A 26,129-nucleotide genomic window follows, 5' to 3' on the forward strand; every position below is an offset into this window, starting at 1 on the left:
CCCTCAAGACTGAACAACATTGCATCCATAACCACCCTTTCCCACTTTTATGTCTTTGTTTTTGTGTCTACTTTCACACTGTTGATACCAATCTCTTTTTTTTTCTTTCAATCAGTAACTGTTACTTCATCAAAAGGATTAACACATCAATACATGAATTGTGAAGTGTACAAATTGTAACTGGAGATAATAACAGCTCTCTCCAATACCAAAAGGCTTACAAGTGAGCCCAAAATATCTGATCCCTCCCAACCCCTTGCTTTGCCAAAGAGTCAGCCATGTTGTTAGCGACCCTTTGCACCCATTGGATTCTAATATCCATGCCCCTGGTTATCCATTTAAACATTTTAAACTTATTTTGGCACATCTATAAATCACTCCCCTTGTTTAGTAATCACTTGATCACCAATTGTGAATCTCTTTCAGAAATCAGTTTGTGCACATTCAGCTCCTTTACTCTATTTACCCCTTCCATAACTGCCATTACCTTCAGCCTTCAAAGAATCACAAGTGCCAACCCGACCTGAGAATAGTGGCACAACATGCCCTAACTCATTTCTGAAAATGCCTCCTACACCTGAAGGACCTGGGTTCCTTCTCCTTCTTCCGGATGCCAATCTATTAAATTGCACTGTCTGTTAACAGTTATGCCCCCATAATGCTTGATTCTGATCCCATAGACCCACCTTCCCCAACTTTCCCATCATTGTCAAGTAAAAGAAACACAGCCTGGCAGACTTGATCATACAAGCTGATCACATTCACAGCATCTCCCTACATAAATCAATACAGTAATATGGTGAATTAACAAATTGAACTGCAAATGCAAATACACCCTCTATCATTAATGACTTCACAACATCTCCAAATTTTTTTTGTTGTGAATAGGAAGAAGCAGCAATGGTCCCCCAATTTCTGACAAAGTCCTCCACCTTGAAGACCGAAGAGAGAGAAGATCTTTGACCGCATGTGCCACTCTTATAGTAATAGTTTCAATAATTGTTTCTGAACTCCTCTCCACTTCCTAAAAAATACTCTTATTTCTTTCTTCCCATACTGTCCACACCACTACTGCTCTAGTACATCTCCACCATAACAATCTACCCCTCCTTTTTCTGCTTCTCAACATAGCAGGGCTAAACAATCACTCCAAACTGTCAGGGGGTTCCCACCTACACCCAAAAAGAGAAAAGAAAAACCACTCCCAGATACAGCAAACAAAGGGATAGGAGATTAAGAGATAGAAAGCAATCTCACCATTCTGCTTACATAAACAACACCAATTGGGGGACAAAAACCAACTTGGTCTTTTCCTTTTCAGCAGATCACAAGTATTAATGGTACCATGGAAGACTTCCCAGCAAAAAGCACTAACTTTCATGGGGATAGGAAAGCACCAAACTACCTTAACAGGAAAGGGGGAAGGAATTGTCCATAGAGACTTATAAAAAAGGATTTACATGAGAAGCACATTTGCGGACTAAGGGACCACAGGACTTTCAGCATTCATCAGGTACTCTAGTTCTAATTCCCAAAAACACTCATCTAGTGTAGTCTTCCCCTCCTAGAACCAATAAACCCAACTTCTTGCCAACTTGGATTCCAGTTGTTGTTTAACGGAATGGATCATTTGAAAGAGTAATTTAACCAAATGGAACTCTTTTAGGCTACAGAAAAGAAGAGGGGGTTTTTTGTCCATAATACTAAATTTATAAAGTAGACACATGCCAATAAGTCAAGCCTCACCAGGAAAATGGTAAGGTCGCTTTTCTCAACATAGTAGTATAGATGTATGCTTACTGAAAGGAAAAAGATATAATATGAGAAAGGGAAAGAATCTAAGCATCTTTCTTTGGTTAATAAGAATACAAGATATAATTAGCAGAAAAAAGGGGAACCCAGGGTAATGGCCTACTCCAAAGGTGAGAAACCACCTCAAAGCAAATGTTCTACAACTCTTTGATAGTCCATCCTACAAGAGATCTCATAATAAACCCCAGCAGTCATTATGTCGTTTTTACTTTCTAGAATAAGATGTTCCAAACTTTCAATCAGTCACATATCTCAATCCAAATTCTTCACTCAAACTTCAAACATAAAAAGTCTAGGCCATCCACAAAGTGGGCAATGATCATCTTCTATGCTATTCCCTAAATGTACATGTGTGGCATAAAGGTTAATTCCCATGAAACTGTAGCAATTAAGGATATGAATACCTGGATCTATAACCAAATCAACAAGTTTCCAACAGCACCAACAATTCAGAGAGAGAATGAAAGGAGACATCAATCAGTTAGGAAATTAACTTGAGAAGGAAGATCAAGTCAATTGCAGATGGAATGATATGGATAATTTTAATAGTTAAGGAATCAGAGCACGTACGAATGCGAAAATGGTTCTTGTTAATCTAACTGGAATAGATAGGCCACATGATGCACAAAAACAAAAGTATGAAGAAAATAGTAATAGTTAGATGTAATTATCAAAAAAAATAGTAATAGTTAGATGTATGATAAATTAAGATATCTGAAGAAAATCTCCCGGATTGTGATTTTCAGGTAAAATTATGACATGCCATCTTCTATGGTCACGCTTTGGTAAAAACCTGAAAGAAAGAAAGAAGCATACGTATCGATGTCATAACAGCCAGAGGCTTCTCCGTTTAAATTTAATCTTTTTTTGGATAGTGATTTGATGAAGACAATAAAAATTAGCAATATCAGACAATTAAGGGTGGACGTGATAAAACCAACTGAGGGATGTTGATATTCATTATGAAAATGAGAAGGTAATAGACCAAATTCTAAAACCAAAGAAGTATTCATCCTCTTATGTTGGAATTAAATGAAAATTTTGATCAAACAATTCCTAACAAACAGATAAAGTAACCTATCCCATCCAAAATAACAAACGAAGAGAAAAAAAAAAAGAACAAAGATAAAGGTATGAGAATTGCAGGTTGCAAGTTGGCAATTGCCACACATCCGAAGCCAAAAAGATATTGAAAAAAAAAGAGCAAGTATAATACCAGATAAGCATACAGCAGAATTGAATTACTCAAAGATAACCCGTTCTGCTAAACCTTCTAGGTACCAAAAGGAAACACCATTTGATACAGATCTCTATTTCTACAACATCTTGGGTGCAAATTTGGATCCCCAGTTTCCTATAACCACCCCATAGAAGAAAAAATAAAAAAAAATAAAAAAAAAAAAGACAAAAAGAGGACGGAGATTAAACATAGATGCCTTGCAACAAATACATAGGAACACAGATCTTGGATTCATAAATGCGACGACGAACACAAACTGCCCGAATTTCTACAAAGCGGAGGGGACAGCATACCAGACAAGAGACTACAAAGCGAGAAGGGCAAAATCACATGTTAGATAAGACCATCGACATGACGTAGGAAACGGGGGAAAAGTACCAACACCGACCACCGATCGATCAAACAGGGAGCTTATCATTATCGTTGGTGTCAGGGCCATCGTGGATAATCGGCTGGGTGAGCATCAGAGGACGATCCTTGGCCTCTTCATCATCGTCGTCTTCGATATCTTGGGTGCTGAGGTTGATGCAGGAACACCTCTCTAGCGAAGCGAAGAACGCCGATGCAACGCTGGTGCCCACCCAATTCGCCATGCGATCGAGCTTTTCGCATGATATGAAGCTGCTGTTCTCCATCTTCAACAATTCAAATTCCTATTGTCCTTTTTGCCTTCAACGCTTTGAAACCCTAAGAAAGAATGAGAGAGGATTTACAAAATTTAAATGATTTTTAAATGCCAAAGGAGAATAGGAACCCGGGGGGACGGGGTAGACGTGAGTAAAGCGCGTGAGCGGTTTTGGATGTTTGTTTGAGAGAGAAGAAAAGATGCATAATAAATCCACACCACCTATGTTTTCGGCAGCGGACTGAGTTGGGCACATCCCATTTTTTGAACGAGAAGGAGTACACGTCCTTTAAAAGGACAAAATAACCCTCGTATGTTCGACTATTTGGCTGTTTTTTATTTTAATTATTATTTTTTTTATATTAAAATGAACCATCTATTTGAACCAAACTATCAAACTGCTAATCCATAAACTGGTGACCAAAGCGGTTCTATGTAAAACATCCTTCTCTTGTTCTCATAAGAATAGGGATGGATAACAATAAACAATCAGCGATGTAAGAGATTAGAGAAGGAACATCAGAACAATAGATTAGTGAGAGATGAAAATAAATGGATTAGACTTTTGGCATGGTTTGGACGGGAAGGCTGGTAATTTTAAGGGGGCATTATTTTTCTAAATTTTGAGAGGGGAAAATTGATCAATGGGATTGATCAAGAATCCCATATTCTTTTTTAAAATTTATGTAAACACCAAGAATAGCTTTATTTTCTTGCTATCTCCTAGGTGAATAAATAACTTTACCATTTAAGGAGAAAATTGGACAGCATTTAAATGTGACGAAAATGTTTCTTTTAGTAATGGATTTTTATGGATAAAATAGTTGTTGCCTTATTTATATGGAAAATAAAAGAATATGGATAAATATACTTATCCGGATAAGTCTTTTCTAAGAAACACTTACCCGAATAAGTAATTTATGAAAAAGCTAACGAGCTTAAAGATGTACACATCAATTGATTAATCATAAATAAAAAAAGATATTTATTGCGAAAACAATTTTATTGGTTAGATAGCCAATTTCACTCTCAAAAAGGAGACTGGATTTAATCATTACAAAATTTGAGCTCATATCTTCCTCACAACACATACAGTTGTGCGTTTGGACCATTTCAGTGCTTATGTTTTTTAATTCATAAGAAGATACTCCCAATTCAAGGCCGTAAGTTTTGTGAAAACGGTGTGAGGATGAACCCGATTCCTCAAATCTTTTACATAAAAAGGTAAATCTATAAAGTAAAAAATATACAATATTAAAAGAGTTTTGACCAATAAAAAATCCCGTAAATTTTGTTGAACGGTTATATATTTTTTTGACATCATAGTCCAACCCTTTAGATAAATTGGGCTATTATTCATAAGTAGAAGCTGAATAAGTTTCTCAAATCAAATAAAATAGTTACCATTTCTTATTTGAAGGACAAAAAGTATATGTCAATAAATTTATTGAACAAGAACTGACTTCAAATGGCGTGAGACCCATGGTAATAATTACCAACTTTTTACTTGAATTCTACGTATTAGAATATATCAAAATTCGTGAAAATCTACTAATCGATCGTTATTATAAAGTGGTAACCAATTAGATGAATTTATCAAAATTTGTGAGATGGTTTTGATTAGTAAAAGCTTTTTTAGTATCATCATGTTTCTTCCGGCAGTATATATTTTTCTATTTTATTAAAGCACAAATTGAGATATGGTGCGATACCCAAACTAATTGAAATTCCACTCAAGTTGAAAATATATTTTTAAAATATATCCCTTAATACAAATTTCTAATCCAACTTGGTGTGGGTCTCATGCTTCTAAATAGAGTGGATTATTACTTACAAATAAAGCATGATTCAATTACTTTGATCAAATAGAATACCTAATCTAAATTTAGCATATAGATAATGGATCCCAAACAAACTACCTAAGAACAGTGACCCTATATTTAGGTGACGTTTAATATCGCCGAACAAACCTCGGAATGCTGAAAATATTGCTTTTTCAGTAGTCAGAGGTCCCTAGGTATCATCTCTCCTCCAAAAACTCTGAAAACTTTAAAGGTCAAGCTATTTAGGGATGCAAATGGATCGGATCAGATTTAACTCAGGGTATATTCGAATTTAATCTGATATTGTTCATGTCGGATTCGATTGGATCTGATAGGACTTGATTTGAATTTTAATTCTATCAGCAAGTCAAATCTTCAAATCTGATCCGATCCGACTTATTTTCTTTAAAAAATAACAAATTATTAAAAGAAAAGTAAAAATATACTAATTTCAATAAAGGAAAAAAAATACGAATATTTTAAAATTATTTTCATCATATATATACATGTTTTTTATAAAAAATAAATAATATAACAAATTATAAAAATATAATATAAATAAATAATATATATTATATTTATAAATATATAATATATCGGATCAGATCAGATCGGTTAGGAGTGATCCGAATTAGATCCAATCCAACCTGAAGATCTGAACAAAGGTGATCCAAATTTGACCAAATGGGATCAAATCTTGGATTAGCATAGTCTGATCCATTTGCACCCCTAGAGCTACCTTTGAGCACGTTTGGAGGTAGCGGACACATTTGTTTCCTACCGATGTCCTTTCATAAAGTTGGAAAACCCAAAAATATTCAACATCTTTGCTTTGATTCTTGCACACAACCACAACTATAACAGGAGAAACACTTAAGAAGGTGTCTTGCATAGGAGAAACACTTAATGTTTATAAATATTATTTTATCTTAATATTTTAAACTAATTTGATATCAAAGTATTTTATAATCTTAATATTTGAAGACAAATATTAATATTTTCAAGACAAATTAAAAATAGCAAATACTATTTTATAATATTTTTAATTGATATTATTTTGATCATTTTAATCTTTTTATTAATATTGTAATCTTATTTATTATTTATTATTTTCTGATTTTACTATTTCTTAATATTTGATATTTTTATTATTTTATAGTTTTATAATATTATAAAATTTTAATAATTTATTGTTATAAAATAATTTAAGTAACAATTTGAGGAATGAATTTGTAAATTATACATTTTTCAGATGTTAGAGTATTTAGATTATCGAACAACTTTATTACACTCAGATATATGCAAAAACAGAAAGCAAATTTTCTTTGGATTGCTTTTAGAGCTTTTTCGAACATTTTTTTTTTTTTTGCTTTTCAGACTTCAGATTAAGCGAACTGGTCATCAGCTAATTAAGATGTGCCCATTGGCTGATTTATAAAAAATAAGGATGTGTATTAAATACTATTTTTCTAAAGTTCCCTCTCTATGTTACAAGTCTTGTATAGGATTCCATACCTTTCTCCTTCAAACCTACAACCTAAATGATTGTTCTATGTAAAAACTAAAAAGGTAGAGATATTGCCTTTGAGATCGCCTATTTTGTCTTTACATTTTTTATAGGAACGGGAGAAGCCAAATGGCAGCATTGTCTTACAAAAAATAAAATAAATATTGTCATAAGGATGAGATGTTTGAAAATGTCCTTTATCAAAATAAAATAATATTAATAATACCAAAACAATATTCATTTGCTTTTAACCATTGTCGGAAAAAAAAAAATCCAATGGAAATAGGGAGTGTAACTTGGGCCAGGTTAGATCAAACCTAACATGGCCGAATTAATTGGGTTAGTTTAAAAATTAAGTTATGGTCACAGTTAAAACCAATAAATTTGACTTCAAATTGTTTTAGGGTTGAGACATTTTAATTAAAATATATATATATACATGTATGCTTTTAATTAGTCTGCTGGTTGTAGTTTAAAAAAAAAAGCTTACTGGTAAAATTTCAAAGGCTGTGTTTGTTTTTATTGTAAATGTGAATCGACTTAAAATTCTACCATTTGTTTGCATTTGCCTGCGCTTATTTTCAGTGTAAATACAAACCGGTCTAAAATTCTACTCCCAATCTGTATTTTCATGTATCTGTTTTTTTTTTCAGTGTATGGTTTACTTTGAAATTTGATGTGAATCTCTCTATTGATTGACTTTCCCATTGATAATCGATGTAAATAATACATCAATTATCACAATTGAAAAGGTTCCAACTGTACACAAAATTTTAAATCCATCAGTGTACAACTCAATTGATTGAGTTTATATTGATGAAGTTTACACCAAAATTAAACCCAACCTAACTGACTGTAGAGGATTTGGTCTCACTTTCATTGGGGTTACGCGTTTAGGGGTTTGGAGGAGGGGTTACTTAAGGCTTCATGTGTTAGATGCATTATTGAACTTCAGATCTGTTACTCACAGAGCAAGGTTTTAAAAACCAACCCGGGAATACAATCGCTTTAATCATTAATTTTCAAGGTCAGTGGTTCAACAGCTCAGGTTGAACAGTTCAAGTGGTTTCCCCCTTAGATTGGATTTTTTTTTTCTTTTTGGTATTGTAGATTGGAATATTAGGGTTGACATATATATATGTCCCTTCTTTTATGAGAAAAGAAAGAGATAAGTGATCATCGGTTGAGAAAACAGGAAAGAAATGAAATAAAGGAAAGTAAAGATAAAGGAAAGAAAGTAAGGAAGGAAAAAGAAGGAGACAACAACACTCACTGGTGATGATGATGGCAACACAAGTTCACGAACGATGATGATGGCAGCAGCAACGATTCTCTTTCTCTGTGACTTCAAATCTTGCTTCTCTCTCTCTCTCTCTCTCTCTTTCTCTCTCTCTCTCTCTCTGTCTATCAGATCTCAGTGATCTCAGACATGAGATCATCTCAGTCCCTCCCCCATCTCTCAATTTTCTTTTTTTTTTCTATTAATAATCTTAAAAAATTAAATAATTTTTTATTAAACCACAAAACCATTGCCTAAGTTGAACGGTTTAGCGGTTTGACCATCCAGGTCAGTAGTTTTCTAACCAATTCAATATTTTTCTTCAAAAAAGAGGCCTTGTTTAAAATCGGACCCGAAAAACATGACTGCTTCCCAAATCAAATGGTTCAACCATCTGGTCTTGTCCATTTTCAAAACAATGGTTATCAATAACATAGAGGTGTAATGTGGGTCGTGCAACTCCTGTGCAAGTTGGGGGTAGGGCCCAGCATAGCCCAAGCCCGTGGCTTATGGGCTTTGGGTCAGCTAGACTGGCCCTATTATTTAATTTTCCTTTTTTTTATGTTTTTACTACAAAAAACAACAAATTATAAAAAGTAATTGAAATTGACAAATTTAATGATTACAATAACAATTTGAAAAAAAAAATCATAAAATTTTATTCCATATGAATAATTAATTCATACAATAAAATAATATAATTAAATGAAATTAAAAATTACATGAAATTAAAAATGCTATAATAAAACAATTTAAAATGTATTGGGCCATGTCGTGCCAGTACAACTTGTGGGCCAAAAACCCTTAGCCTAGCCCGCCCCTGTTTGTGTCAACCTATGGGTGGCCCAATCCGTTTTACACCTCTACAATACTAGATTATCACTATAATTGTTCATGGTGGCTTTATGGGTAGTATGGTTACGGTACTATGACCAATGTTTTAAAAACCACCTGGAGGCTGAAACATTTTTGCCTCTCAGTCTCGGGTCACTAATTCAACCATCTGGGTTGAATGAATCAGACTGTTCTACATCGTCAATATGTAGATACATATATACATACATACATATCTTTATACAAATATGTATAAATATATATTTTATCAATAAATAATATAAAATTATATTCTATATATAAGATATATATTATTTTATATTTAATTTATGAATTCTTGAACTTTACATATACAACCGGTGACCTGATCACTAAGTCGAATGGATTAATAATCCATTAGGTTTTGATCATTAGGTTTATAACATATGTATTATTTTATATCCAGATTGAACGATTTTTAACAAAATCGTTAGGTTTTGAACGATTCAATCAACTAGATTAACGGCGGGTTGAAAACACTACTTGTGGCTTGTGAGTGTAGCAGATCCGAGAGCTGTCGAACAACGACAACCAGCCAACCACAGTTTCATTATGCACTGTGGAGTGCGTGGGTCATGTGAAATTATGAATCACTTTTGATATGGCGACGACAGTTTTGGACTCGCCGTGTTTTTTTGACGAGTTTTGATTGACTAGCCACAGAAGATCTGGACTTGAAGATAGGGATCTGCTGAACTGCACAATATTCCACGTGTCGTGAGACGTGATGGATAAGACTTAAGAGAGATAAGAAGGCACAGATGAGGGGAGACGGGCTATAAATTGAAGACGTTAAATTCGCATTCGACGTTTGGGAAAGCTGAAATGGCGACTTTTTCCCTTTCTTTGTCCATAAACGGCTTACCTCTTCAACGCCCTTCCGCCATACTTCAAAAATCTAGCAAACAGAGATTCCAGTCGCCTATCCTAATCAAGTGCTCCAGTAAGAACGCCTCACTGTCACTGAATTTTAATTTCACTAAACATTTTCATAATTTTCCTTTCTCCCTCTTTCTTGATTTCTTCTCTGAATGCACTGGGCCGTATTTGGGTTCCGAAACCCTAGATCACAGCACAAGTTATGAGATTTCAAGATAACAGTGCAGTTTATAACTCTATAATTGCTGAGGTTCCAGTTGAATTTTGTCATTGGACAATGGTTCTTTAAATTCAATAATTTAAAGTTTCGGACATTTTTCTTTTAAAATTTGTACATAAACATCTGAAACGTACGAGATTTTTTTTGGGTGAATTCTAAAATCGGTTCGAGAAATATGAAATCTAAGATTTTTTGCATTTGGAAGGCAACCATGCTAGTCTTTTCAATTTATTTTATCTTTAAGCATAAGCTACTAATTGGCTTAATTCTCTAACGTAATTTAATCACCCATATTCTATTTTCTTATTTTTTTAGTTTTTACTCTTGCCTTCTGCACTCCCCCTCCCTCATCCTATACTAAAAAAATAAATCTTCGCTCTACTGTATTCTCGTTTGAGGTAACAATCTATTTGGTCACAATCCCAAGTTCAATCACTGGATTTTTTTATTTTGAGTGGACAAATATAATTTATGTTCATTTTATCTTGGTGCAGTTAGTGAGGACCGGTCTGGACTCCAGCAAAATTTATCTCCATTATTGGAACTTAAGAATGTAGCTTGTGGCTTGTTTGCTCTTTGGGCTGTAACTACTGCCTCACCTGTTATTGCTGCCAGCCAGGTTAATAGCATGTTTTCATTCTTAATTTCATTTCACATTCAAACAAAAAACCGTAATAACTTGTTGACAGTGATGCCCCAAAAGACCCAAGTATACTGTTCTTCAGTAGATAGCTACTCAAGTAAACATCAGTAGCTGACTTCTGTTGTGTATATATGTTTGTCTTTTTGAGTTTGCCAGCTTTCCATCTGAGCCTTAGCTTGACCAAAAGACCCAGCCGATATTAACTGCTATGTATACACTATTACACTGTGATAATGGTTGTCGTCAAGAAAAGTGAAACCTGAATTACTAGTATACCTGATATACAAGAAATTATAGATGGAAATTTATTTGTTTGGCTTTGGTTGACCAAATCTTAATAATATAACAAGCATAATACTTATTTAGCTCTCTGTTTTTGGCTCGTTGAACAGCCATTTCCCACGTCATCCTACTCTCTTTTACAAAATATGCATGTTCCTTTTGTTACTCAATTTTGTCACTCTGTGGCTGTGGTTGCAAATATCAATTCTGCTAAATTCCATGCATTATTTATGTGATTAATACATGCTAAAATCTTGTTTATTTTAAAAAGCAGGCAAGGTTATTTTGTTTAATTGCACACCCAATATCTTGTTTGTTTTGATATGACTCCATCATCTTGAATCTGGTTTGCAGCGGTTGCCTCCATTGTCAACAGAACCAAATCGCTGTGAGCGTGCATTTGTTGGGAACACTATTGGTCAAGCAAATGGTGTTTATGACAAGCCAATTGATCTCCGTTTCTGTGATTACACAAATGACAAATCAAACCTGAAGGGGAAGTCACTTGCAGCTGCCCTCATGTCAGATGCCAAGTTTGATGGTGCAGATATGTCAGAAGTGGTCATGTCCAAAGCTTATGCTGTTGGTGCAAGTTTTAAAGGTATCATTTATTTTTATTGTTCTAATTAAGTTCATTTAATTTGTTTGCCATCATCTTCTAGGGATTGGATTATCATCCTGAATTACTAGACCTGTTCGTGGGCCAGGCTCGGGCTTGGCTTTTGCCAAATTTTGAATGGGGCCCGGCCCAAAGCCCAAGCCCAAAACAGTGTAAGTCAGGCCCGAAGCCCGGCCTGTGAACAGGTCTACTGATGACTAATTGGTTCAACATGCTTTTATCTCTATGAAGGAAGACGATACTTTTTAGTTATGTCTAGAGTTGACCCTGGAGGTCACGCATCTTCTCCAGGAAATTCAATAACTTGTCTTGTGTTAAATGTTGGCACTCAGAATTGTGAAAATTAATACAAGTATGGTTATAGGAAAAAGTGACTGGTATGCTGATTCAGTGTTGCTGGAAAAATACCTTTTAGTGTCATGTTTGCACATCGTACTCATGTTGTTAATGTCTATTTCTGAACATCATTTTCCTAAGGATCATAGTGTTTTCCTCCTCTGGTGGACAGTATAGAGTGTCATTTGAGGGTTAAGAGTGGCAGGTTAGAACGTTTCACCTAGGGAAATTTTATGTCACAATTCACACCAAAGATTATGAGTCCATATATAACACTTAATTAGAATATTTTGTTTTAGTTATAGAGGCTACAGATTTGTTAGTATCACCCCAACTTATTATATTGGCCACAGAGGTCAAAAGTGGGTTTTGTCATAAGAACAACCTCTGTTATCTACCTAAGGAGGATTCCACCATGATCCCTTTCCCCAATCTTAATGGAAATAATCATTGACTTGTGAGCCACTGGAGGACATTATTAGCTATTTCAATTACTCTTTCTATTTCCATTTGACAAATTTGATGCCTTTTTAGGAAATATTGACATCCATTTGCTTTTTGTACGAAGCAAATTACTCTGGTACAAAATGTAATCCATTGAATTCTCTTGTTGACTAACAAGAATGCCCTGAGAGAAGTTTACAAGGCCTGATTTTCTTAGCTGGATGATATTCTAGCCCCTGACACTCATGCAAGTATAACTGTAATAATTGGTTGAATAAAAAACAAAATCGTGAAGAATAGTCAAAACATAATTACAAATACTAGCCAACCTAGCTAATGCACTATTGTTAAAATTTAAAGAGCCAAGGATACTGCTTTATCATACATTCCCTGTATGATGATGCCCTTGCACAGGTGTAGACTTCTCTAATGCAGTTCTGGACCGGGTGAACTTTGGAAAAGCAAATTTACAAGGAGCTGTTTTTAAGAACACTGTATTGTCAGGGTCCACCTTTAATGAAGCTCAACTAGAAGATGCAGTGTTTGAAGACACTATAATTGGCTACATTGATCTTCAGAAACTATGTGGTAATACAACCATTAGCGCTGAAGGAAGAATTGAGTTGGGATGTCGGTAACGGTGTTTTAATTTTCTGTTTCTTCCTTTTTATCTTTTGCTTACCTCGTCCATACCAAGGTCATCAATGATCAATGCTGGGTCTCTGGGTTGCCATGTATCCATTTAATACTGCAGGTTCCTTGCTTGGTTTTGTTGATTAGTTTACAAAACATAGAGGGAATCGATCATGTAATGTTAAGGCAAGCGGCAGCTTTTCTTTTCTTTTTATGTACATTTTGAAGATATAATTTGATTTTTATTGTTGATTAATATAAACTGGGTAGCATTATATGACGTTCCTTTCTGATTAGGGTTTGACTCTGACTTGGGAAAGATATGATATGTGTTATTTATTGTCGGAAAAGAATGGCCTTGGTCAAAATATTTTCTTTTTCTTTCTAGCCTCCATCGGAAAGGCATACCTGATAACCAATCAATCCAACCTACCAATGGGTATTCATCAAAGTTCACTTGGCAGGGGGGTTTGTCTAGTTTTTCTTCATGCCCATCCGGCGTGAAATTGCCATGTTGAAAAATAGGCATAAGTACATTATACAGTCCAAACTTTGTTTATCACCCCTTCTATAAGGAAAAATAATTAGCGTTAAAGTTCAAACATATGGCATATACACAGACAAAAAAGGAAAAAAGAAAAAAAAGACATTGAGATGTATAAAACAAATTGTTATTCTTCTCAATTATAAATAATAGTAAATTTAATTGATTGACAAACAAGCGCATCTGGTGTAGTGGTATCATAGTACCCTCCCACGGTACTGACCGGGGTTCGATTCCCCGGATGCGCATGTTGTTTTTTAAACAATGAACAAGGGCATCCTTTTTAACCCGCTTGTTTTAATTTTCGATACCTACGTTGAGAAGATCAATATTAATGTTGATGTTTTTGAAGATTATTTGTCACATCACCAACCAAAGTATGCGGCAAATTTTGATATTGACGATGATAGTTTTTTTTATATATATATTTTTTTATGTCTATAAAATAACTTTTATTTGTCATACTTATTTTTGTTTAATATGATGAATATATGAAGAGATGTATTCAAATGTTTTTCACAATTTTTTTTTATATTTTTATATTTTTGTTTATTATTATTATTATTATTATTATTATGACATCAATGATTTAAGGATTAACACATTTGACCCAAAAGGTTGAATTGTTAACCTTCCACCAAACAAGAAAATAACTCTATTTTTTATTTGGTTTTAAATTTGTATTTTATTTCTATCATCAATAAAAATAATTATTATTTGTCACACTTATTTTTCTTTAATATGATTAATTAATAAAGGATTCAATTAAAGAATGATGTTAATACCTTAAACATAAGACTTAATGAGAGGGAATTAAATGAAGAGAAATGTAGTAGTTTAAATTACATTGTTTGTGATAAAAAAATACATTTTGTGCCTCAGAATGTTAATAGAAGTTAATACCTTAAAATAATACTTAACTAGTAGGGACCCGTGCAATGCATGCGATTAATTAAGCAAAAGATAAATAATAGAAAGGGTCATTTACTAAAATACCCTTATAGTTTCATGGATTTACTAAAATCTATCATATAGTTAGCATTTTACTAAAACACCACTTATAATTTAAAATGAATTTAATCAATCTTCCATTAAATGACAATGGAAAATGATAGTGTTGATCCTAATGTTTATTTAAATAAATTTAATTAAAGAAAATAAAAATAAAAATACCATTTTCACCCTTAATAGGACATAGACAACCACTATATTGGCTATATTTGGTCAATATTGATTTTTATACAAAAAAAGTGTTAAGAGTATTTTTGGAATAAAAAAATGGGCATAATGGCAAAACAAACACTCCTTAATGAAAGGTTGATTAAGTGAATAAGTTGTAAAATATATGGGATGTTTTAGTAAAATGAAACTATAAGGTATGTTAAGTAAATATGTAAAACTATAAGGTGTGTAGGAATGGCAACGGGACGGGGGTCATATTCCCCATCCTCGACCCCAATTCTAAAATTAACCCCCATCCCTGACCCGATGGGGATGGGTTCCTCGTGGGGACCCAAATCCCCTAAATGTATTCAAATAATAGTATTTTTTAATAAATAAAAATTTTAAATTAGAAATAATGTATTAAATATGTTTTGATATATATATATATATATAATTGGTAATTAGGGTCAAGGTGGGGCGGGGACCTCAATCCCCATCCCCGACCCCGGCCCCGATCGGGGATTCCTATTAATCCCCGTCCCCATCCCCGCCCCTGCCCTGCCCTGCCCTACCCTACCAAAACAATCCCCATCCCTAGCCTCATCGGGTCTGGGAAGTTGGGTCCCTATCAGGGATGGGAAAAGTGCCATCCCTAAAGGTGTGTTCTAGTAAATGACCCTAATAGAAACACAAAAGAGTATACAATTGTTTTGCATTTTCAACTTTTTAAAATAATTAATAATTAATCATATTTTATATAATACTTTTAATATAATTTTTATAATACAAAAATAACAATAATTAATTTCAGTTAGGTTTATTCATCAAACTGATGAAACCGACCAACTCGATTAACTCGACCCGAGTTGGTTGGTTTTTCTAGTATTTGAGGTTGGCTTTGGTTGAAAAATTTTTCAATTCGACCGAGTTGGATCAATTTCACTTTGGCCATTTATAAACCAACCAAAATTGAATGACCTAACCATGGATATATATTACTATTCTATATTTTAAATATAATTTTTAATTTGGAAAAGTGGGAATTTTCCCATGTTTCTAGGTCTAAAATGTTTTATATCATAAATCTAATTTTTGAATTTATTTTTCAATAATTGCACTATAATTTTTAAAATTTAATTTAATTTCCAAGTTTAAATCTTTTGAACCGATTGATCAAACCAAAAAATCGACCCAAACCGATACAACTTGAGTGGGTCAGTTTTCACAAAAAGTTAATCGATTTCAACTAACCAACTCCCTAACCTGACCAGGTCAATTTGGTTGGTCAAATAGCTTACGATCGAATCAAACCAACTCATGAACACTCATAATTTTAGCTAAATTAATAGTCTTATCTTTGATAAATAACAATAGTTTAATCTCCAATAATTATTGAAAATTTATAGCAAAAATACACAATTATTGAAAATATATTGATAATGAAAAATACAATAATTATAGAAATTAAAAAATACAATAAGTACTAAAAATATATTAACTTAGTCAATAAATAGTGTAATTTCATATAATAGTTTAATATGTAATAAATATTAAACAATAACTTATAACAAAAATACAATAAATTAAATTTAAGGATTTCAATAATAGTAATTTAATCTCCAATAATTATTGAAAGTTTTCTGTTAAATAACAAAACAAAATAAATTTATACATAATGATTGAAAATACATTTATTACAAAAAATAATAAATATTAATTTTAGTATATATAATATGATAAATACAGATTAAGAGTTTAAAATTATTATTAAGAAATACTAATTTTTTGAAAGTTATTTTCTCGAATTATTACTTGATATAAGTGAAATTAATTATTTACAATATTATGTAAAAATATTAAACTATTATTCATTTCAATGTTATGTTATAATTACTTTTCTACTTTTTAGAATTTTTAAAATTTATTAGATAATTTCTTTATTTTAACTATTTAAAATATAGTTATTCAAAATATTTAGTTATTTAAATACTTAAATAATATGTAAAATATTTAAAATTTTAAGATATTAATTATTTATTGAATTTAATTGTCCATAAAATCATAATTTATACTATTATTACATAATTTCATTATTAATTTTGTAATATATTAAATTATTATTATTTTCAATAATATGTTATAAATATTTTTATACTTTGAAGATTTTTTAAATTTATTACATAATTTCGTTATTTTAACTTTTTAAAATCTAGTTATGATAAATATTTGGTTATTTATATATTTAAATAATCTATAAAATGTTTAAATTTTTTGTTTGCATTTTATTTATTTAAAGCTATTACATATTATTAAATATTAAGAAAAAAATTTAAATTGATAATCCATAAAAACATAATTTAAATTGTTAGTATATAAATTTGTGATATATTTTGTAAAAATATAAAATTATTTTTTTGTATTTTTAATAGATATTTTAAAGTAATTATATAATTTTATTAGAATATTTAAATGATTCTTAAATTTTTTAATCCAAACTTTCTTTAGATAAATATAGATGAAAAGTAGGGGAAAGGATAAATAGGAATTAAAGATAATTTAGAAGATAAATATGAATTAGAGATAATTTTGGAGAAAATGGAGGATAGTGGGGGAGGTAGTTTAGGAGAAATTTTAGGAGAAGAGATTATTTAGGTTATTGAGAAAGTGCATTTTCCAAAAATGATATGGAATAAAAAGAATAAAAAATTCAAAAAAAGGAGAAAACTTATTGACTACTTTGTTTTAATATATATATATATATATATATATATATATATATATATATATATAATGATTATTCAAATTATATTTTTGTCCTTACAATTAGATGGGATCAAATTAAAAAATGGGGGTATTTTAGTCAAACAAAAGGTATACACTCTCATTCACACTTTTAATAATAATATAGACTATAGGGGATTGCTTACATAAATATTGTTTCATTTAATTTTATTTAGTGGCACATGCATTATTAAATTATTAACATTTAAATAATTTCTTAACACTTTGACCCATGTCCTTTTTGGTCTTCCCCTACCCCTTTTAGTCCGTTCAACTTACAACAGATCATTTCTTCTCATAGGTGCTATCAAGGGTTTTCTCTGTACATGACTAGACCTGTTCATGGTGTGGGTTTGGGCTTTTGCTTTTGCCAAAATTTGAATGGATCCAGTCCAAAGCCAAAATATGCACATGACCAACAGACCTTATACCTAACTTTAAGAAAAAAAATCATACGATTTAAAACAAGGGTCGTTTTTTTTTTTATTTCTTATGTGAATGTTAATGCTATGTCCATGCATGCATGCCATGCTAGAGCCAAATTGGACTTTTAAGGCTGAGGCCCATACCAAAGCCCAATGTTTTGCTGGTCCAAGTTTGCGTTGGGCCTATCAATTTGCACATTCTTCTTTGAAATTCGGAGCAACTTAGCTCTTTAGCTGTGTAACATGTTGTATTCCACACCAGTGAGATTTTAACCCGTCACTGTGGACACCATGTATTTTAACATTCAATCACTCAATGTGGGTTCCATGTATTTTAAACACTGGAGTGGCCGTGTGGGACACTATTATTGCCTATTGGTTCCACAGCCCGAACATTGCATTCAGCTAATCTATCTCTCTTGTTTGAGTGCCCTACCATCTTGGCATTTCATCCTTTATTAAAGACTTACGATCTGTTAAAAACAAGATGTATAACACAGGTTTATGGCATCCAATCAGAAATAAACACATCGGTGAATCCAAAGGATGGTCCATGAAAAACTAAGGTACTTTTCTAGCAGACATCAACTTTTCGTATGAAAAACTTAGTGGAGTATTATTCCTAATCAGCGATGCAATTTGGGTGGATTTGAATTAAGCTTTTATCAAAATTTGAATGGACCCAATCCAAAAACCCGAGTCTAAGAAATTCTCCATATCCAATTATGCCATACCACTAAGAGACGGAACAACAGGAAAGCTAATTCTCCATCCAATTAGGAATATCAATCAGATCTACAAGTGGTAATCCTATTGGTCACAAATGGTTCAAAGGGTCGCATCTTTCTCACAACGATTATTTTTTTTTTTTTTTCTGTTTGATAATTTAGTTGTTTCTTTAGGTTAAGGAAATGGTTGAATTGAATGGTTGTTTATCCGAAATCGCAACTATATATGTATATCTGTTTTCAATTGGGTTATCATCGTCTTATCTGGTACTTGCCTCTTTCTGCCGCATTTGTCTGGCCGTTGGGTTTCAACCACCCGATCTACCATTCCATCAATCCTTACATATCTGCAAGTCTTTCCCTTCTAAGCCCCCAACTGAATCTTCCCTCATCTTTCACTTATTTCTAATCCATTTAGTTCCCAAAATACCCTCTAATTCAATAAATTAGTTATATGTATGGAACGGAAATCAAGTTTTTTTAGATTTATTTATTTATTTATTTTCCCGTTAGGAGCATCAACAAAATGTCGGACTTGTCACGCAAAAGCTTCTTCTTCCCTCCTTCAGCAAAGTTCAGTACCGTGGAGGTGGAGCCCATATGAGAGACATGAACTCATGAACCATAGAAATTGCCTAATTCCACCATGTGGGCATGTCAACTTAATCTCTTTTTTCATTTTTGTTTGTTTGTATAAGCCATCACATGGGATGTCTTACATAAAATATATAGACATCTTATAAATGAATTCCCATCTCCTATCCACAACAACCCTTCCCACGGCTGTACTTTGAATAGGCGTGGTGGTCTCGGTAGGAGATCTGTATTTTGAATAGGCATGGTCACCTGATTGGTTCTGTTTTTTCTCAAATCTGTTTTTTCTTTCAAAACCGTTGAATCGATTGGTTAATCATTCGCACAGTTTTGATCGTTTTTCAAAATTTTTTATTTTTTTGGTCAGAACGGGCCAGCAGTTCGGGTCAAATGGTTGGATCGTTCGAACTGATAACTGAACCCCTGACCGATTCAGTTTTAAAAACCATGATTTAATACATTTAATCTATTTGCAAAAAAAAAAGGGAAAAAGACAAAATCCCTTAAAGAAAATTTCCTCAACATTTTATTTATCTCTTATTTTCTATCCAAACAAACACAGCGTTGGTAATAAAACAAACATATACATACACCTTTGTCCAACTCCAATCGGCCAGTTTGTCACTCCTTTTTCTAGGAGTTGAAATCCGCCCCCCCAAAAGATAATTTCTTATAACGTTCCACAGCATATCCTTGTCGTGTATTGGAAGCATCTGATACTAATTATCATCAGGAGATAGGAGATAGTTTCCAATACAGGGTAGGGTTGTTCTATGAGATGTGGAAAACTATGTATTTGAACTCTTGTTCTAGTTTACATCTAAATTTTTGCTGTTAATGATCCAAGTCCAACATTTAAAGTTAAATAACTCCCACTTTCCGCATGTTATTCATAAATCATAAGTAATCCAAATCCAATGAGTATTGTAAGAAGCCAAACATAGGAAACTCAGATCTACTTCCAGTTCCCTTGGCATTTGAAAAGGCATTAGAATGGGGTTTGGGCCCTACTTTAGAATCTTTTATAGTTTTGTTTTTGAGAACTGACGGTGTTTGTCCCCCGCTTTCAATCCATCAAAGTTCTACTATTTTTGTATTTGGCAATCAACACGAGTAATCGAACAAGTTCTAAAAGCTTCGCAAAATAATTCAAGAAAAAGAATGCGTTTTGTGTGGTTTACGTGAAAAGATAAAAGGTTGTTACTTAGTAAAATGTTGTTTTGCAAGATTAATCTAGATGCATACATGTGTTGGCTTCAATCCAGAAATATGAAGATGATCCCAAATGATGAAGTTGCTTCAAGAATGGATGCAGCCATGCAGGGTTTCCGTTTCGATAAAATTATAAAAAGAAGAATGTTAAGAAAGTGTATCACAGTTGTTAGATTAATATGAGACGTGACTCGTGAGAAGTAACAAATGCTTTCATGGTTTTGAACCTGACAATTTGCTAACAAATTAAATTGGTTTTCTCTATCTTATAATTAATTTGGATAATGTTGCTAATAATAAATTGTTGTAAAAATAATAAAGAAAAGGCAAAATACGATTAATCAGTCAACGCTTTCCAATTCTGAAATGTAGAAGGGTTGTAGAGCTGTTGTTGAGAAATTGAAAGTTGCAGTAAATAGGAGTAGTAAGTCGTGCCATTTGATTATTCTTCTTAAAATCGTATTTGCTCCCTACGGTGCAGCTGGGTAAATGTAAATCGGTCACTAAGATAAAATAATCCACAAGCTACTGGTATGCGTGCATTCGCTTACCAAACATCCACGAACCACCAAGAATGATGTTTAGAGATGGACAATTGACAATGAAGAAAATTGCGTTGTCTGTGTAATTGGGTCGACCAATTGACAATGATACTTTGTACTAGTATGTGTAATTGGGTCGACCAACACTCTATTTATAGAGTGCTCTTAGTCGCCCGAATGGACACAAATGTGCCATTTTAGACAGATGTCTCTCCATAACAGTGCACCTATTCGAAGAGACACAAAAAAAATTGTTTAAAAGGAAAAATTAAATTTTAAATGGTTAAATGGTTACAAAATAAATAGTCAAAAGGGTAAAATGTTAAGGTGATGCACGTGTGTACACACATGCACGTGCAATCACACCTTGACTCGGCCCAGCTCGGCTTGATGTGCATGTGTGTGTGAAAAACACCCCCAACCCCCTCACATGCATGTAGTGGTATATAGTGCTTTCCTCTAGGGATGGCCACAAATCAAGCTTCTCATGAGCTATTCGAGCTCGACTCGGTTTAAGCCAAGCTTTGAGTTAAGCTAGAGCTTGATATATAGTCTTGTTTGCTAATCGAGCTGAGCTTGAGCCCAGTGAAGCTTGACTCATGAAGCTTGCGAGCCTAATTGGGCCTAGTATAATAAATACATAATTTTTTATTATATACATACATACATATATATATATATATATATATATATATATATATATATATATATATATATATATATATGTATATGTGTATATATAATAAATAATTTTTATTATATATAATAATATTTTATGTATAATATTTTTCTTTTTTTTTATTTTTATGTACAATAAATAATTTTTATAATCCTTAACATTTTGTAAGTAAAATAAAAAAAGAAAAATATTATACATAAAATATTTTTATAATCCTTGACATTTTGTAAGTAAAATAAAAAAATATATTTTTATATGTATAATCCTTAACATTTTTATAATCCTTAACATGTGTTAGGCTCAAGCCGAGCTCGAACTTGCGAGCTCTGAACCGAGCTCAAGTCTCTAGCCCGAATCGAGCTTGAGCTCGAGCTCGAGCCTAACACAATTTCAACGAGCTAAGCTCGAATAGCCAAGTATTCGACTTGACTCGGCTCGAATCCACCCCTACTTTCCTCATACGGGTCCCTACCCATAGAGAAAGTAAGCTTACTAATATACTCAAGTCTATCTCTTTCCAAGCAATGTGGGACAAAATCTCTTCACCCACATGCAAGAGGAGAGAAGAGAGAAAAGACAAAAACAAAAAAAGCAAAGAGGAGGGAGATGAGATTCTTGAAATTTTGAATCTCCTTCCACCCCACAAGATTCAAAATTACAAGAATGACCAGATAACATGAGCATTGCGGTGAGAGAAGTATAAATGGTGATGTCCTTTGGACTTTAATCAACACTTAGGTATGACAAATTATGTTATAGAGTATGGGTAAAGTCAAACTCCTTCAACCAATTCAACTCACCATTCCTTAGTGGTTATTTTGTTTTGGAACACTTTGACATTACTCCCCTCTTGGAATTATGAATGTTTCAGAGAATCATCCCTTAAAACTTTCATAGAATCAGCAATACTTTGCACTTAGGTCAATTATTTAACATACACTACACAAACTATTCTTAACCGATTAAGAGTCTTACACTCAACCTCCTCATTTTGTAGTGAGCACCATCTTATTTCAGCATCTGTAATGGGACATAAATTGATAATACTTTCCCAAGTCATCCAGTGATTCATTCTTACCCATTCAATGCTTCGTAAACCATTTTAGAAGTTTATAGTTTGGTTAACGAATCTGTAATATTCTTTTTAGATCTTACAAACGCGATTGTACCTTTGCTGAGGCATTTTTTACCAAGTTCTGCCTTAGGAGGATATGCCTTCTTTTACCATTGTAACGTTTATTCTTGGCTTTGGATATCATTGCTTGATTATCATAATAGAACTGGCCGTGGACAAAGTGGTGTATTTGCTAGTAAGTTCCTTAGCCATTCAGTCTTGATCGTTGCTAATTATAGTGCAATGAATTCAACCTCAATTGCCGAACTTGTATTTTAGTATTACTTTACCGATTTCCACGATATTGCTCCACATTCGGGGTAAAGACATATGTGAAAGTACTACATTTTGAATATGAAGTACAATTCACATCAATAAAGCCTTCTAAATCAGGAAGAAAACCTGAGTAATGCAAACCATAATTTATGGTTCCCTTCAAATATTTTAATAATCTTATTAGAGCTTCCAAGTGTTCATTTCCAAGATTATGAGTATGTTGATTTAGTTTTCCTACAACTATTGCTATACCTAGTCTTGTGTAGTTCATTAAGTAGGACACAAAACCAATTATACTTGCATATTCCTTTTGTGAAACAGGTTCCCCTACATATTTTCTTAAGTGAATACTATAATTAAGTGGTGTCTTAACAGGTTTACAATCATAGTGTTCAAACTTTCTAAGTATATTCTCTACATAGTGTGATTGTGAGAGAATAAAATTTTCTTATTGTTTATGGATTTTAATCCTTAGGATTACATCAACCTCACCCATGTCTTTGGTATCAAATTTAGATATTAAGAACTATTTTGTTTCTTTCTCTATATCCAAACTTGTTCCCATTATCAACATATCATCAACATACAAGCAGATCATGACTCTTTTATCATCTACAAATTTGCTTTAGACGCATCTATTGGAATAATTTCTAATATACCCATTTATGATCAACACACTATCAAATTTTTCATTCCATTGTTTGAGATTTTATTTTAAGCTATACAAAGACTTAATTAGTTTGCACACTTTGTTTTCTTGTCCTAGTACTATGAAACCTTAAGGTTGCTTAATATATAAAATTTCATCATCTAATTCCCCATTTAAGAAAGCTATTTTTACACCCATTAGATGAACTGCTGGTTTATAAATAAATGCTATTAGCAAACAAGACTCTAATTGTAGTTAAACCTTGTAACTAGACCTGTTCATGGGTCGGGCCATGCTTTTACTCTTCATAAATAGGATTTTTATAGGCCCGAGCTCGAGCCTGGCCCAACCAATGAGCCTACAACTTGGGTCTGAGCCAGGCCCTGATAAAAAGCCCAAAGCCCGAGCCTGAGCTTGAAGCTTGACCTAACATAGGACTCATCGCTGGTGACTATGTTTGTCGGTGTTAAGTTCACCGGTGAGCTAAGATTTAGACAATGAAAAGTGAAGTCAGTTCGCATCTGAGAGAGAGAGAGAGAGAGAGAGAGAGAGAGAGACCCACCATCGATCTACCGGAGTTTACTGGTTGCGCCAATGAGTGTTCGCCAGTTCTGTGGTTGCCTGAGAGTGTGAGGATGTGATGTGAGTCACTGTGAAGAGAAGAGAGGTTCGACAGTTCGGCTAACTCGAAAGAGATGAATGAGGAAGAGGGGTTACTTAGGAATTAGGATATTAGGATTTTTGAGTTTAACCTATAGGCCAGGCCAGGCCGGGCTCGGGTTGGGATATTTTGGCAAATCCCGAGCCTAGCTCGAATTTATTGCGGGCTGGGCTTTTTGGCCCAAGGTCAAGCCCGCAGGCTCAAATGTATGTTCAAGCCTGTTCAGGGCCCAGGCCAGCCCGTCGGGCCACCTAGCCCATGAACAAGTCTACTAGCAACTAAGGAATACATGTCAAAGAAATCTACATCTTTCCTTTTTCTAAAGTCTTTGGCAACTAATTTGGTTTTGAATTTATCTATTATACCATATGGCTTTAACTTCTTCTTAAATACCCATTTACAGTTTAGTGCCCTAGTTCTAGGTGGAAGATTTACAAGTTCCCAAGTGTGATTAGTGATCAAAGAGTATATTTCACTTTTTATGATTTTTTTTCCAAAATAATGCATCAGGGGAGGTTATGGTTCCCTGATAGGTTATTGGGTCTTTGTCTACTAGAAATGTGAATATTCTATCACCCAAGTTGGTTTCTTTCCTTTGTCTTTTACTTCTCCTTAAGTCTGATTCTTGATTATTGGAATCAACATTTTCTTGAGTAAGTGAAGTACTGACTTCTTGAGTAATTCGTTCATATTCTTGGTTTCTGTTGTAGACTTGGGATGGTTATTTATTACTTCATTTTTCAATGGGAAGATATGTTCAAAGAATTTTGCATCTTGGGACTCAATAATTGTATTGTATTCTACAACATTTTTTATTGTTTTTATCACAAGGAATTTGTATGTTGCACTGTTTTGTGCATATCCAATTAATACATAGTGACAAGTTTTGGGTCCTAGTTTCTTTCTTTTAGGTTCAGGTATTCTGACTTTTGTTAAATAACCCCAAACTTTTAAATAGTTTAAGTTGTATTTCCTTATATACTAAAGTTCAATTGGTATTTGACATTTTTCTTGAGAGGTATTCTATTATACAAGTGATAAGTCATTAGGATTTCTTCCCCCCATAGGTTTAGTAGTACAGTTGAACTAATTAACATAACATTCATCATTTCTTTTTGTGTTATGTTAAATCTTTCTACAACTGATAAGGGGTTGTAGTCTCATGTGTAACAATTCCATTCTCTTTAAAAAAATTCCTAATTGTTTTTTATCATACTTAGTTCCTCTGTTAGTTCTGAGTTTATTGATTTTCTTTCTTAACTGATTTTCTAATTCAGTCTTGTAGGTATTAAAAGCTTGTTTAGCCTCATCTTTTTTCTAGACATTTATGTATTTTTTTAGTGAATTTTGCTTTTACACATACTTGGCATTTTTCAGTTTTAAAGCGTATAGGAAGTTAGAAACATTTAGAACTCCTAACTTACAAAGCCTTTTTAGATAAGGAGCACTATGATGTCCTAGTTTAGCATGCCAAATATTAAAAGATTCAATAATATAGGTAGAAGAATAAGCAATCTTATTTATAATAATATTAGAAATATTTAA

General features: G+C 33.1%; 2 protein-coding genes and 1 non-coding gene across 3 annotated transcripts; 2 read left to right on the forward strand and 1 right to left on the reverse strand.

Annotated features, from left to right (window-relative positions):
• Positions 1–3,022: 3,022 nt before the first annotated feature.
• Positions 3,023–3,896, reverse strand: LOC148864392 (uncharacterized). The gene has a single exon (XM_088977343.1). It carries the CDS (start codon positions 3,685–3,687, stop codon positions 3,451–3,453), a length of 237 nt encoding a protein of 78 aa, XP_088833469.1. The 5' UTR covers positions 3,688–3,896; the 3' UTR covers positions 3,023–3,450.
• Positions 3,897–9,929: 6,033 nt separating this feature from the next.
• On the forward strand, positions 9,930–13,495 carry LOC148864393 (Tetratricopeptide repeat (TPR)-like superfamily protein). Its single transcript, XM_088978514.1, has 4 exons — positions 9,930–10,102; positions 10,753–10,877; positions 11,538–11,784; positions 12,997–13,495. The coding sequence occupies exons 1-4, from the start codon at positions 9,985–9,987 to the stop codon at positions 13,218–13,220; spliced, it is 714 nt and encodes a 237-aa protein (XP_088834640.1). The 5' UTR covers positions 9,930–9,984; the 3' UTR covers positions 13,221–13,495.
• Positions 13,496–13,936: 441 nt separating this feature from the next.
• TRNAG-CCC (transfer RNA glycine (anticodon CCC)) lies at positions 13,937–14,007 on the forward strand. The gene has a single exon. It is a non-coding gene; the product is annotated as a tRNA-Gly (tRNA).
• Positions 14,008–26,129: the final 12,122 nt, after the last annotated feature.

This window comes from Nelumbo lutea, chromosome 3 (assembly GCF_056320005.1).
Source record: "Nelumbo lutea isolate HS-2025 chromosome 3, American lotus-T2T, whole genome shotgun sequence".
Taxonomy (NCBI): domain Eukaryota; kingdom Viridiplantae; phylum Streptophyta; class Magnoliopsida; order Proteales; family Nelumbonaceae; genus Nelumbo; species Nelumbo lutea.

Coding starts and splice junctions, on each gene's coding strand:
- LOC148864392 (XM_088977343.1), bottom strand. CDS start 3,687: ATGGAGAACAGCAGCTTCATATCATGCGAAAAGCTCGATCGCATGGCG.
- LOC148864393 (XM_088978514.1), top strand. CDS start 9,985: ATGGCGACTTTTTCCCTTTCTTTGTCCATAAACGGCTTACCTCTTCAA. Junction 10,103..10,752: donor TATCCTAATCAAGTGCTCCA/GTAAGAACGCCT, acceptor ATCTTGGTGCAG/TTAGTGAGGACCGGTCTGGA. Junction 10,878..11,537: donor CTGTTATTGCTGCCAGCCAG/GTTAATAGCATG, acceptor TCTGGTTTGCAG/CGGTTGCCTCCATTGTCAAC.